At 38.7% G+C, this 13948-nt stretch overlaps 2 protein-coding genes and 1 long non-coding RNA gene across 6 annotated transcripts; 2 read left to right on the top strand and 1 right to left on the bottom strand.

The window, feature by feature from the left end:
* Nucleotides 1-2028: 2028 nt before the first annotated feature.
* Nucleotides 2029-10155, top strand: LOC138199184 (B-cell receptor CD22-like). Its single transcript, XM_069151121.1, has 5 exons — nucleotides 2029-2134; nucleotides 2242-3376; nucleotides 9211-9513; nucleotides 9608-9877; nucleotides 10079-10155. Exons 2-5 carry the CDS (start codon nucleotides 2914-2916, stop codon nucleotides 10153-10155), a joined length of 1113 nt encoding a protein of 370 aa, XP_069007222.1. The 5' UTR covers nucleotides 2029-2134; nucleotides 2242-2913.
* LOC138199232 (uncharacterized) lies at nucleotides 6321-7340 on the top strand. 2 transcript variants are annotated; one of them, XR_011178326.1, is made up of 4 exons: nucleotides 6321-6407; nucleotides 6508-6573; nucleotides 6760-7138; nucleotides 7263-7340. It is a non-coding gene; the product is annotated as an uncharacterized lncRNA (long non-coding RNA). The 2 variants fall into 2 exon arrangements; XR_011178325.1 differs by having other exon boundaries at nucleotides 6760-7339.
* A 1328-nt stretch (nucleotides 10156-11483) lies between the features above and the next one.
* Nucleotides 11484-13036, bottom strand: LOC138199401 (phosphoenolpyruvate carboxykinase [GTP], mitochondrial-like). Of its 3 annotated transcripts, none has more exons than XM_069151458.1 (3): nucleotides 12847-13036; nucleotides 12397-12492; nucleotides 11484-11956 (listed from the first exon to the last, which is right to left on the bottom strand). In XM_069151458.1, exons 2-3 carry the CDS (start codon nucleotides 12431-12433, stop codon nucleotides 11487-11489), a joined length of 507 nt encoding a protein of 168 aa, XP_069007559.1. In that variant the 5' UTR covers nucleotides 12434-12492; nucleotides 12847-13036; the 3' UTR covers nucleotides 11484-11486. The 3 variants fall into 3 exon arrangements, with proteins under 3 accessions (XP_069007559.1, XP_069007560.1, XP_069007558.1); XM_069151459.1 differs by having other exon boundaries at nucleotides 12820-12887; XM_069151457.1 differs by lacking the exon at nucleotides 12847-13036 and having other exon boundaries at nucleotides 12397-12508.
* Nucleotides 13037-13948: the final 912 nt, after the last annotated feature.

The raw sequence follows: 13948 nt of genomic DNA, 5'->3' as shown, positions 1-13948 counted from the left end.
TACAGGCCAATGTCTTCCAGTCAGGCTTTCGACAGCACCACATTACTGAAACGGCTCTTGTTAAAGTTTTCAATGACATCCACTTAAACACAGACAGTGGCAGAACTTCAGTCTTGGTATTACTGGATCTCAGTGCTGCATTCGACACGGTCGACCACGACATACTACCAGAAAGACTAAAAATCTGGGTGGGACTCTCTGGCACAGCACTAAACTGGTTTGAATCCTACTTGAAGGACCGAGAATACTTTGTGTCTACAGCTAATTACACATCAGAGCGGACTAAAATGACATGTGGTGTTCCCCAAGGTTCAATTCTGGGGCCTCTTCTGTTCAACATCTACATGCTTCCACTAGCTCAGATTATGGAAAGAAACAAAGTGTATTATCATAATTATGCAGACGACACACAAATCTACATAACTATATCGGCAGGGGACTGTAATCCCATACAAGGGTTGGTTAAATGCATTGAACAAATCAACAACTGGATGTGGCAACATTTTATTCAATTAAACAAAGATAAAGCAGAAGTAATTGTTTTTGTGGCCAAGGACGAACGATTGAAAGTCAGCGCTCAGCTTCAATCACCAATGTTAAAAACCACAAACCAAGCCAGAAATCTAGGTGTGGTTGTGGAGTCAGACCTCAATCTGAACAGCCATATCAAGACCATTACAAAATCAGCCTACTATCACCTGAAGAAAATATCAAGGATTAGAGGATTTATGTCTCAACAGGATTTGGAAAAACTTGTCCATGCATTCATCTTCAGTAGACTCGACTTTTGCAATGGTGTGTTCACAGGTCTCTCTAAAAAGTCAATCAGAACGCCGCAGCTCGAGTCCTCACTAAGACCAGGAAAGTAGATCACACACTCCAGTTCTGAAGTCTTTACATCGGCTTCCTGTCCAACAAAGAATTGACTTTAAAATCCTGCTGTTGGTTTATAAAGCATTGAATGGTTTAGGGCCAAAATACATTTGTGATCTGCTGCAACCTTATGAACCATCCCGACCCCTCAGGTCATCTGGGACGAGTCTCCTTTCTGTCCCCAGAGTCAGAACTAAACATGGAGAAGCAGCGTTCAGTTTTTCCGCTCCACATATCTGGAACAAACTCCTAGAAAGCTGCAGGTCTGCTGAGACTCTCAGCTGCTTCAAATCAAGATTGAAGACTTTTCTGTTTGCTGCTGCCTTCAATTGAACCAGACTCAAGGATGTTGATCAATTTCCTGCATTTCTGCATTTTATTACTGTATTTTATTACTTAAACTGCACTGCAACTTTTATTCTATTCTTAGCTCGTTTAATGTTTTAATGACTATTTTTAAAGTTTCAATCAATGTTCTTAATTGTTTTTAAATTTGCTTTTCCTTTGCCTGATGTTTTGATGCTTTTAATGGTTTTATGTGAAGCACTTTGAATTGCCTTGTTGTTGAAATGTGCTATACATATAAACTTGCCTTGTCTTGCCTTAAAAGCTCAGAAGGAGAAGGAAATGAAAGATGTCATGTTCACTATTAACAGATTGATATCTTACTTCTTGTTCTGTGTTTTGGTGGGCAGCTTAGTGGAAGGTGGGTGAGTTTATTTTTCAATATTAAATTATAATATTTGGTTGACTGGAAGAGCAAACAAGATCATCAGTTAATACCAGTTATTGTTACCATGAAGAGGAGGATTCGTATGTTCACTGTGTTTAATGCATTATACTGCGTTCTAAATAAAGAAGCAGCTTGTATTGAGCTGTGATAAAAATACTTTGAGGATATGAGCAGTTAATGTGAGAACAGCTTTTTTCCCCCTGCACACATGCTAATCGGGTCATCAGATTTAATCTCAAAACACCCTTTTGTAGGAGGAGAACAAGGTAGTTTTGTTTGATTTGTTTAGTGCATTTCTCTGCATTTGCTGAAACTACAGAGTTGCATAATTTTTACATCCACATGACGAGACCTTCCTGTTTCTCCTTTGTGCTGCAGGCTCATTTGATGAGGACATATTTTTATTACTTTTATCTCTAACCCTTTTAAATCAGTTAATTTGTAGAGTTAGCATCAATAAAGGAGAGCTGAAATAAGCTGTGGTGTTAAGCAGATTTTATCATATGTTAAAGTGCAAGTTTACCAATGGTAAAGCCTGTTTTGTGAAATCTTGTTGGTAGGATGTAAATCTGTGATTTTACTATCACTGCATGACCAACAATACTGAAAAAATACTGTTGTCTTTTTAAATCCAGGTGAAGAGCGTCATGGCAGCCCACGTGTTACTGAGAATCTTCATTCTTTCAGGTGAGCTGTTTTATTTGGAGACAAATCATTTTAAAGTTTGAACTTTATTTAGAAACAGAAAAGAGCAGTGCAGGAAGAGCTGCTTTCTCCAGCTGTTTGTTTATAGTGGAGAACAGAGTATGTTGAGACAGTTTTTACTTGAGGTGTCCGAAAAGTGACAAGTAAGAAGGCAGTATAGAACTAATACTTTAATTATACTTTGATAATAACAGTCATAACTGGTTCAACTTCCTACAGGCCACTCCTGCCACTTTAACAGACATCTATCATCTGGCAGGTTAGAGTTGACATCATGCTAACAGTATAGCCTCATATTGTTCTAAAGCACTGAAACGTGAGATCTTTTTCAAACTTGTCTGTAATTGTTCAGAAAATAGAATCATGACTCTTTAAAGATAAAAAAAAAAAAAAAAAAAATCACTTTGAACAGCAAAAAACTTTTTTTAAACATAAATGTGCTCCCTACTTATTCCATGTATCCATCACACGGTGAGTAAAATGAATGAATCTTCAGAAATTGGAGGTCGCACGACCAAACTTGTCTATAATTGCCAAGAAAAAATGGGGTTGCTCAACTTCCTCAGATGCTCAACTCACCCCGTTTCATATAATAACATTGTATGATGTTTATCAGCAAAATCCAGCTGCTGAACTGTTGTTTGTGTACAATGAACTTTAACCAAAAGACAAAGTTTGCAGGTGCTTTGGCTGCTTGTCCTCAAGAATCCCGCCTGTCCATTACTGCGCCGCAGGAGCTGGAAGCACTGAGTGGATCCTGTTTGCACATCCCGTGTAACTTCAGAGCTAAATCAGAAAAACGTTTTGACCGCAGTCGAGCAGCTGTTGCAGTGTGGATTAAAAATGAGTCCAGAGTTTTGATAAATTCAAACAATGTCATCTTCAACAGCAGCGGGACAGTTAACACATATCCGATGAGGATTACAGGAAATGTGAGTCAGAAAGACTGCACCACTCTGTTTTACAGTTTAAACACAGATTACACAGACACGTACTTCTTCAGACTTGAGAATGGGCCGTTCAAGGCAACAGCTTCTTGTGATCCTCTTCAAATAAGAGTTACAGGTAAGAGATTTTATAATGTGTGTACAAAGTTGACCTGATGATGATGCTAAGAGCTAAAATATCACCAAAGTCAGAAGGAATTGGAAAACAGCCAGAAAATCATGCTGGCATTTAACATGCTACATATTGAGACACAATAAATCTTTTCCCGGCAAACTAAATGGTGTGGTAGTATAAGTATTGGAACGCACAGCATGCTGCTGACTGACTGATGTCATTCAGGTGACACTGTTTGGATCTCTGAGAAGTAAAGTCCAAAGAATTACAGCTTATCACAACAGGTGCTGCCAAAATTAATTAAACAGAGATCTTTAAGAGGCTTTAATAAAATCACAATTACAGTGAAAAATGTCAAATTAAGGATATTAAATCAGATTATGATCAAAAGTGTGACCATCAGCTTAAAAAAAAAAAAAAAAAACAATCAATGTCTGTCGACTATATTATCGGCTGTATTTCCACATAACAAAATCTGTTTCATCTGAAACCACAGATTCTCCTTGGAAACCCAGAATTGAAATCTCAGGTGATCTGAAGGAGAAGAAGTCTGTCACTATCACCTGCTCAGCTTTCACTCCCTGTCCACACTCCCCTCCTCAACTCACCTGGACTCTCCAACAAGACTCTCACAACAACATGGAGGAAAACACAGATGGAACCTTTACAACTAAAATCCAGGAGACCGTCACTCTGTCAGACTCACATGATGGAGACAACATCAGCTGCTCTGCCAGATATCCTGTGAATGAAGGACATTTCAAGACAGCAGAGACAGAAGTGACTCTCAATGTTTCATGTATGATTTATTTCAATTCTATGAAAATGGTAAATTTGTACTTCAACCTACGTCTTCCACAAGAAGAAGTCAAAAGGATCGTTCACATTAGTTTATGATGTTAGTATGTTGTTGTTGCAGATCTTTAAAGACAGTCTTGTAAATTATGGTTTCCTTGGCAACTGATTCACCTCAAAGGCTCTTATTTTAACTATGAAATATTCATCTTTCTCATGCTTTCACCTCTCTAAAATCTTTTCCAGATCCTCCCAAGGACACTTCGCTGCTGATCAGCCCCACTGATCCGGTGTCTGTTGGCAGCGTGGTGAATCTAACATGCTCCTGCAGAGCAAACCCTCCTGCTGCTAACTTTGTCTAGTTCATGACCAGTGAAGGAAGGCTGGAAATGATCAAAGTGGACATGCAGGTTTATGGCTTTAAAATGACCAGCGGGGATCGAGGCAGATCCTTCTACTGTGGATGCAGAAATCATTTGGACATCCAGCTATCGAAAGGATATCAGCTGATATTTGAAGGTAAGCGCAGGGTTTACAGTTTGAGACAAGTAATTTTCCATCGAGTAGACGCTGACCTCGCCGTCGTGTTACAGGTGATGGACAGTCAGGGGGATTTGTCCAAGCTGTAGTGAAGACTCTGGGAATCATAGTCCTGGTCAGCATGCTGGTCACCTTTGAGTGGTGAGAGAAAAAAATCTTAGGACATACTAATTTGCATCTGCAGAACATCAGATCCAATTTTAAATGAGTGTACAAGACAAATCATTTATCATTTATCACAGCATAACTAAAACAAAAACCGGTCTTTCTTTTTACTCTGTTTCATCCTTGTTTGCCTTTCAGCTGGTTTAAATCAAGACACTCCAAGAAAGCAGAGACTGTAAGCTGTCAGATGAGCACAAAAACATCATAACCCAACCACTCAAGAGACGGCAAGTCCCAGGAGGAAGGAAAACCCATCCTTAGTTTGATGTTCAGCTGTTATACTTGCTTTGGTTATATTTGCTTGACTGCAAAATCAGAGTTTTAAAAACATTTGATTTGATTTGTTGCTTTTTTTTGTCTGACTTCTATTTTTGTGTTGCTGTCCCAGAAATGTGTAATCTGTTGTTTTATTTTGGTGGCATTTGGTGGCACGGTGGCATTACTGTTTCCTGAAGTGTTTAACAGCCAATCAAAATCAACAATTGATAGATTTTTTTTTTTTCATCAGCAATAATTTTTCATGAAATGTTTTTTTATTTGCTTCCCATTTACTTTTTAAAGTCAACTTAACACAAAAATAAAAACATTACCTTGAAAACAAACCTTAATTTATTTCCTTGTGACTGATTCATGACACTGTTTTTCTTTTTCTTTTGCTCTCAACACATCACAGATGATTTGACTACGTAATTAATTTCCATTCCTTCTCTGGCTTTTCCACCAGATGCACACATGAAATGGATTTATTGACATACAAATGTTTTTTTTTGTTTTTTTTGTTTTGTTTTTTAAAGAGATTCAAGGAAACAGACAGTTAAGATGAAAACTTTCCGTTTTTAGGAGGACACCATTTTCATCCCTTATTCTGTCACTCATTTGTGTCAGCATGTATACAAATAGGTTCACATGACCTGTGACTCTGTGTAGATGACTGCTGATATAATGGGATTATTACTGTGAGTTATTGAACAGCTCCTGTATGAGGTTCAGTTTACAGGATGAGTCAGGTTAGAAAAAAAGGTCTCAAGGGAGAAAGAGTAATTTGAAATTTAGGATTAAAGATGTTGAAATATCTGACTTCCTTTTTTGCTGAATATTAGCAGGAAGGTAAAAACTGCTTATATTTTTAGCAATAGCCACTGGAGTCATGTGATGTCCAGCTGCTTCACAACCAAGCAATGTCAGTGCACTGTTAACCAGCATTTCCCTTCTCTCGTCTTTTTGTTTGGTTTCTCCCATACTGCAACAGATCATTTACATGGTTGAACAGTTTCATTTCACTATAAAATCACAGGACTTCCTCCAAAGTCATTTGGTAAGAAAACCTCTTACTGCTTCTATTTCTGGGCTTCCCAAACTACAACTTTCATTTAGTTCATCTTTGCAAGACAAACAAATGATGTGGTTGGTGCTTTAGTTTTACTTCATCTGACAAAAAGAAGCAGGAACTCTGTTGTCACAGTTATTTTAGTTTTCAAAGCAAAAGTCTTTGCATGTAGTTAAAGGAAACTGATAAGAGACGAGACCTCACTGGGTAAGTTTATCTAAACAGGGAAGTTACTTTGATATTCAACTCTGTAAAAACTCCATGAGTGAAATGATTAAATCTCATATGTTTTTGTTTTTAAATGCAGGAAACAAGAATCTGTCTGTGAAGATGGTGACAGTCAGGATGTTACTGATTGCCCTGTTTGTTTCTGGTAGGTTATTCATTCAGTTATTTGGTGTCGTAAGTGGAATCATTTACAATCTGAACATCATGTAGAAACGAAGCTGAAAGGCCTGTGCAGATAGAGTTACATTTTTCTAGTTGTGTTCTCTGATAAAAGTTAACAGCACAGAGAAAAAAGACAGACAATTTATTAATTATGACTTTGAACTTCCAGGTTCTTTGGCTGATTGTGCAGCAAAACTCTCCATCACTGCACCAACGGAGATGGAGGCACTGAGTGGATCTTGTCTGCGAATCCCGTGTAACTTTACACCCACAGACGAACAGGAAGTGGATAGCACGGGAAACATCTTTGGAGTGTGGATCAAAAAAATACCCTCAATTTCTCAATCATCCAACAAATGTGATCTTCAACAGTAGCATGGCAGTTACCACCTATCCAACGAGGATGACTGGAAACCTGACTCAGAAAAACTGCACCACAGTGTTTTCTAATTTAACCACACAACATGCAGACATGTATTTCTTCAGAGTTGAAAAGGAGGTGTTCAAGGCTAAAGCTTCTTGTGAACCTCTTCAAATAAGAGTCATAAGTAAGAGATTTTGGATTTGTTTTAATCAATTTATGATGTTATAATATCCTTATTATTTACATTTTTATTGATATGTTTACGCTAAATGTTGTAATACATTTTTATTGCTTGTCCTGACTGACAGTTGAATACTGACAGGATATTCATGAAGAATAACAAGAAGAAGAAGAACAACAACACACTTCATTTAAATATAAGAAAGGTAGCATCAACTAGAGTTTTGTTTTCTTTGATTTGATGCCATTTAAACTAAAGTCAGCAGTTTGTGTCACCAGGAGACATTGAAATGTTCATAGTTCAATCATTTATAATCTGTCATCCTTGTAGTCATCAATAGTTAACAGGGAACTACAAATATAAATCTTTTTTAGTTAGCAGAGTTTAAAAAGCAACACAAGTTACATTCATGTTAAAACAGATTTCCTGCAGAAGAAACAGCAGTTCGTTCAAACTAAACTAAACATGTTCAACATATTACACATCTGACTGTTAAATCTACTGTTCAGCAGACAGATGAAGGTCAGACATGTGATTAAAACCATGTTTGAGAATGAATACGTCATTCACACCCTGCTGAGCTCAAGATGCCCCAAAAAGGTGACTTCCTCTTTGACAGAGTCGGAGCAGGAAGGATGAAGACTTCGTGGAACAACAAGTCTCTTTGCTTTTACATGACAGCAAACAAACAGGGAAGTTGGTTATTTGATCGGCGGCTGATCAACTCAACTTCTTTCTCCGTTTGAGCTGCAGATTCATTCGGTAAGAAAACTACATTTTTTTATTTTTTTCACCTGAGTGAAAACTCATTTTAAATTTTATGAATTAGTTTTACTGAAATAAATCACAAATCAATTTCCGGCTGCTTTTGTAAAATTTAAACTGTAACATCAAGAAGTCAATTTGGGTGATTTAGAATCTGAAATTTTGAAAACTTTCAACAGATGTTAGTAATCGTCATTTCTAACACAAACATCTGGTTGTTTGGGGAAATTTTCTGGTTTGAATGTCTGAATTTGATGTTGCTTTAAAAATGTCAATACTTTGTTAAAATTGTTCTTTGATTAGGACACTAAAATACAACATGGTTTTCTTCTTTTTCCAGTCTGGAGATGAATTTCCTGGCAGCTCTGTCTGTGAACGTGGTGACAGTCAACATGTTACTGAGTGTCTTCTTTCTTCCAGGTGAGCTGTTTGTTCACTCACTTTTATTTACAGACTCGCATCATTCAAACTTTCTAATATTTGAAAGGACATTTTTTAAAGGACTCATACATGTTGCAGGATTGTAGTTTATATATAAAGAACTTGTGTTAATCATCCTTCTGATTTTACAGGTGTTTTGGCTGCTTGTCGTGCAAACCTCACCATCACTGCACCAAAGCAGATGGAAGCACTGAGTGGATCCTGTTTGCAAATCCCTTGTTCTTTTACACCAAAACCATCGACACCATCGACATCATCATTTAACAGCACAAGAGAAACCTTTGGAGTGTGGATTAAAAATCATGCTGATATCCGGACCAGTCAACATAATGTAGTTTTCAACAGTAGTGTGAAAGTTTCCAAATATCCAATGAAAATTACTGGAAACTTGAAAGAAACAAACTGCACCTCTCTGTTCTCTAATTTAAGTACAAATCATTCAGACAAATACTTCTTCAGAATTGAGAACTGGCCGTTCAGGGCAACAGCTGTTTGTGATCCTCTTCAAATAACAGTTAAAGGTAACAAAGTTTTGTTTTTATTAATCTATTATATTATTGTTCAGAATAAAATGTGAAATAAGGAGAAGTTTTAATTTAAAAGAACAAACACCATGAATATAATCTTCACTGTGAAATTAAACATGAACTGTAGGATTATCAGCAATATCAGTGAAGATCCTGCTGGGACACAGTATACATTAAACAATCTTTGATTTTAATATCTTCAATCCTTCACATTTATCATCACTTTTTTTATGTGTAGGATCAAATAATTTACAGTGTTTTGCCAAGTCTTTGTTATTTGTCTAGTGTCTAGTAAATGTGCTTTATATTACTGTGTAAAATCTGTTTTATCTGAAACCACAGATTCTCCTTGGAAACCCAGAATTGAAATCTCAGGTGATCTGAAGGAGAAGAAGTCTGTCACTATCACCTGCTCAGCTTTCACTCCCTGTCCACACTCCCCTCCTCAACTCACCTGGACTCTCCAACAAGACTCTCACAACAACATGGAGGAAAACACAGATGGAACCTTTACAACTAAAATCCAGGAGACCGTCACTCTGTCAGACTCACATGATGGAAACAACATCAGCTGCTCTGCCAGATATCCTGTGAATGAAGGAGATTTCAAGACAGCAGAGACAGAAGTGACTCTCAATGTTTCATGTGAGATGACCAGAGTTTGTTACTGAATCCTGTCAGCACGTCATGATTCATGTCAGCTGTTTCTAATGAATAAAATCTGTCACTTTCTCCTCAGATGCTCCTAAAGACACCTCAGCATCCATCAGTCCATCAGGTTTGGTGTCAGCAGGCAGCTCGGTGAATCTCACCTGCTCCAGCAGAGCCAAGCCTCCCGTCAGCAGCTTCACCTGGTTCAAGAGCAGCACAGATGGACCCATGAAAGTATCTGAAGGAGAGATTTACAGCTTCAAGATGACCAATGAGACAGATACAGAAAGTTATTACTGTGTGGCCGCAAATATTTTTGGTAATCAGACGTCATCGTGGATTCATGTGAATAATGCAGGTAAATGCAGAACTGAATCTGCTCTCTTCTCTTCTGCTGCTGTATAGTTTAGTTATGTTTTGTTTTCATCCATTATAGAGTATTTAACTACATTAATATAAAATCAGTGAAAACCCAATTTATTTACATAAATCTATTAACTTTTCCAAGTATTTTCGTCTGTATTCTTTTACTCACTTAGTCTCATTTTTCCATGAACAGGGAGCTTTCTACTACAGCTTCTACTTATTACAGGGAGCACTGTCATTATTCTCCTGCTGGTTGTCTGTATTTGGTAAGTATCATAAATTAAAGCATCTGAATGTTGAAGGTGTTTAAGGTGAGAGCATCATAAATAGGTGATATGGAAATTTGGTTCCTCACATCAAATTTGTTTACCATCAAACAAAGATTTCATGCAAGTTGTTTTTTGTAGTCGACTTGCTGTTTGCTTCAGTCAGTTATGATAATATCACAGTTCATATTTGTGTTCAGACCTCGTACAGCTGTTGTACTGCAATAAGTAATCTGCATCTCACATGTACACCACAAATAAAAGTCTTAAAGCTGTAAACAGGGAACTTAAACATAAATAACAAAAAGCAGCAATGTGAAAGATTAGATTCAGTTGAAATGTTATTTTTACTGTTTTTGTGCCGCTACATCCTTTAAAAAAAAAAAAAAAAGTGTTAAACTACTGCCAAAATAAAGAAGTCACTGCTTCCGCTTTTGAAGATGTTTATTCATTGCACTGTAATAAAAATCTTGGCATACAACTTCAAATAAAAATTCCAAGTAATCTCAGTTGCATTTACTGGTCCAATATTTCACATATTGTGAGTAAATATCACCTGAAATCTTACAGTTTAATCACAAACATTACAAAAGTGGTGAGATGAAGAATTCATAGGAGTCCCGGACTACAATGTTCTCACTTTTATTTTTGTAATATCACACTCAATTTAAAATAAAGGGCAATATCTGGTGAGACTCAGTTGATAATGTATTGAAAATGTAATTCAAAACGTTTATTTATTAAAAGTGTTCAAACTTTATCTGCCCTTTCAGAATTTAGCCTTAAAAAAGGTCTTTGGTCGTCAGCCTGTAAACACTCGCAGCCTGGACGCTGCCTGGTTCAAAAAGGCACTACGAGGTTGATTGTACTCCAGCACCACGCCGGGAGTTGTGAGTGAATGGAGGTAGTGACATGAGCTTCTCTCTCTGGGAAACCCGAACATTCACGTCCCTCGCAGCCACCGGTCCCTCAAAGTGTTGCAGCATTAGTGTGAAGTAAGGTTGGTGTTGCAGTGTACATTTGGTTTTCCTAACAGATTTCTCTTCATGCAGAGAAGAGCAGCGGTCACGGACTGAGTTTTCATGCACAGAGAAGGTTAACTAGTGATTGAATAAGTTCTGTATTATTCTGGCTGAGCAGCGAGGCTCTTATAGGAGCTGCTGCCATGTTTGTGGCTTGTATCTCCACCTGGTCATCAGTTTTTATGCTCACCTGTAAAAAGCCTTTCTAAGCTCCACATTTCTCTCTGTATGTAAACCCGGTCAGTGGCTCTGGTTCTGATCCGACTCCTGTGTCTCCCTCCCTTCTTCTGCTGTACTTCCTGTCAGCAGGGTTTTAACTGTGCACTCTGTCCTCCAGCGCCTTCAGCTCGGCCTCCACCTGAGCCGGCAGGTCGGCTCCGACCTGCTGGGTGAAGTAGGCTCTCAGCTCCTTGGTCTCCTTCTGCCAGAAAGGCTCGGGCACGTCGAACAGGGCGCCCATATCCACCTTGCCGCCGAGGCCTTTGGTTTCGATGGCGCCGTCGACCGGCAGCCAGCCGATGATGCTCTTCTTGGCCGCCTCGTCCTCCCTCTCCCTGCCGCAGCGCTTGAAGATCCACTCCAGCACGCGGGCGTTTTCGCCGAAGCCGGGCCAGAGGAAGGCGCCGCTCGCCGGGTCTTTCCTGAACCAGTTGACGTGGAAGATCTTGGGCAGGTGAGTCGGCGCCTTTCGGCTCTGCATGCTCAGCCGGTGAGCGAGGTAGTCGCCAAAGTTGTAGCCGAAGAACGGACGCATGGCGAAGGGGTCGTGCGTGATCATCTTGCCTGAAGGAAAAACAGTTGAATACTTTGTAAATGTGATGAAGCTTCAGTTTAGCTTATTGAGTTTATTTATAAGAGGGAGCATGTACAAAATACATTCATCTCAAAAAGATGCTTTGTACCACATCTAGCTACGAGCTCATTTCTATCTGCAGTCCCTGGAGAGGTGAAAGGAAACAATACAACTCAGAGCGAGATACAATCATGCATGTATCCAAAATGTATAAAAACAGGTTGTCAAATGTGAAATGATTATTTAAAATGAACTTTTTAGCTTCACGGGTGAAGAAACCTCTGCAGGTTTTTAGATTGACGTCGAGCTCGTTTGATTCATGAAAAGTTCATTTAAAGTCCGTGTCTGACCATTGTCTTAAAATACATCATCAACAGAAGGATTCTGGATCAACCTGAAGCTCAACAGAGCATCATGTGTATTTTCGTACCTTTATGCTCAGCAGCTGCTGTGACCTCTGACCTCATCGAGGCTCCGACGAACACACCGTGCTGCCAGTTGAAAGACTCGTAGACCAGAGGGACTCCTGACAACATCAGCATTTCATCATGTTTACTGCACAGCTTCTGTCCGTTATAAATGTTCTTGTGCTGATATGAAACTGGTGTTTATGCTGTAATGACTCAAACTTATATTACGTTAAAGAAGAAGACAGAAACATCGTGTTGCATCAGGCAGACCGTGCACAGTGTACTTAAATACTTGAAGTCACTTCAAAAGCTTTTCCAGGATATAAAAACTGTCTAATTAGAAATAATCTACCTGTAGAAACAAAGAAAGAAAAGAAGGATTCTCCACATTTTTACTGCTTCTTTTTCCCTCTAATTCTAATACGAGGTCAAAGTAAAAAAACCTCTTCATCTGTGTCGTCGACACCAACCTTCAGGCCTCCTGCCACCGAAGATGATGGCGTCAATGGGAACGCCCTCCTCGCTCTCCCACTGGGGGTCGATGATGGGACACTGAGCCGCCGGGGCGCAGAAGCGGGAGTTGGGGTGAGCGCAGGGTGTCGAGCTTCCTGTGTAGAAAGAGGACAGTTTGTTCTACCTTCAGCGTTCATAGTGTTATTTAATGTGAGAGATTGGATCCAGAACTTATCTGCTGTCTGCTGTTTATCTCAGTTCATACTGTGTCTGATCTTCACAAACAGTTCCTCTCAGCGAGCTCCAAACTTCAAAAAAATGTTGAGCAAAGTGGTCTTAAGAGTGAGTTAGTAAACTTCTTAGAGCAACTCTGAAACCCTTATCTTAGTGAGATGTAGCTGACACCGTTGCTAGGTAGGATACGTCCTTCTAAAAGATGTGATTGGCTAATAAAATAAAAAGCTCTGTGTTAACGGGCACAGAACGGACAGTGACCTCCAGTGGAAATGAAATGAACTGCATCCTATTAAGAGGCTGTGAAAGTGCTGCAAGTGTTTGTTTGCTCTCTGCTGATGAAGGATGTGACAGACTCGAGTCATCACTGCTGCACTGCAGCATTTTTACAACTGATAAATATCTCATTGCTGTGATCATTTTCAATTGTGGTGTTATTATGTTATTGCATTAAGTTGGAGAAGTGAGCGTGTTTCTAATGATTTCAAGCACAAACATAATCAAAGCATTTTATAATCTTCAGTGTTTCATCAATTTACTGTCATTCAGTATTCGAAGAATATTTCTTATAAATCTTACTTTTGCAAAAAAAAAAAGTCCTCCTCCCTGCTCATCACAGTTTTTCACCACAAAATGATGTGAATAACTTTTATCTTTAAAATGATCTACTCTGAACTTTAAGTTGAAATTCTTAGAAAACCTTTATTTTTGGTCACTTGGAGTAACTTTTAGTACGAGAAATCTTTTTTTATGCAACCGTGTCGACCCATTTCCAAACATGACATCGCTTTGGTTTACCACTAGGTGGCACTGTATACACTACAACTGTTCAGTGCACACTTCAAACGGGACTAATGATAATAAGTCTCTGTTAACAATGAAACA

This window comes from Embiotoca jacksoni, unplaced genomic scaffold (genome assembly GCF_022577435.1).
Source record: "Embiotoca jacksoni isolate LCO1_2020_lvr unplaced genomic scaffold, fEmbJac1.0.p SCAF_17, whole genome shotgun sequence".
Classification (NCBI taxonomy): Eukaryota; Metazoa; Chordata; class Actinopteri; family Embiotocidae; genus Embiotoca; species Embiotoca jacksoni.
This window is presented reverse-complemented; position numbering and strand designations above follow the sequence as displayed.

Bases quoted from the DNA above. Each gene is read 5' to 3' on its own strand.
- LOC138199401 (XM_069151457.1), bottom strand. From the start codon at position 12,508: ATGCTGATGTTGTCAGGAGTCCCTCTGGTCTACGAGTCTTTCAACTGG. The intron at 11,957-12,396 runs GTACGAAAATAC...TTTTTCCTTCAG, and splicing joins AGCAGCTGCTGAGCATAAAG to GCAAGATGATCACGCACGAC.
- LOC138199184 (XM_069151121.1), top strand. From the start codon at position 2,914: ATGATGTTTATCAGCAAAATCCAGCTGCTGAACTGTTGTTTGTGTACA. The intron at 3,377-9,210 runs GTAAGAGATTTT...CTGAAACCACAG, and splicing joins TCTTCAAATAAGAGTTACAG to ATTCTCCTTGGAAACCCAGA. The intron at 9,878-10,078 runs GTAAATGCAGAA...TTCCATGAACAG, and splicing joins GATTCATGTGAATAATGCAG to GGAGCTTTCTACTACAGCTT.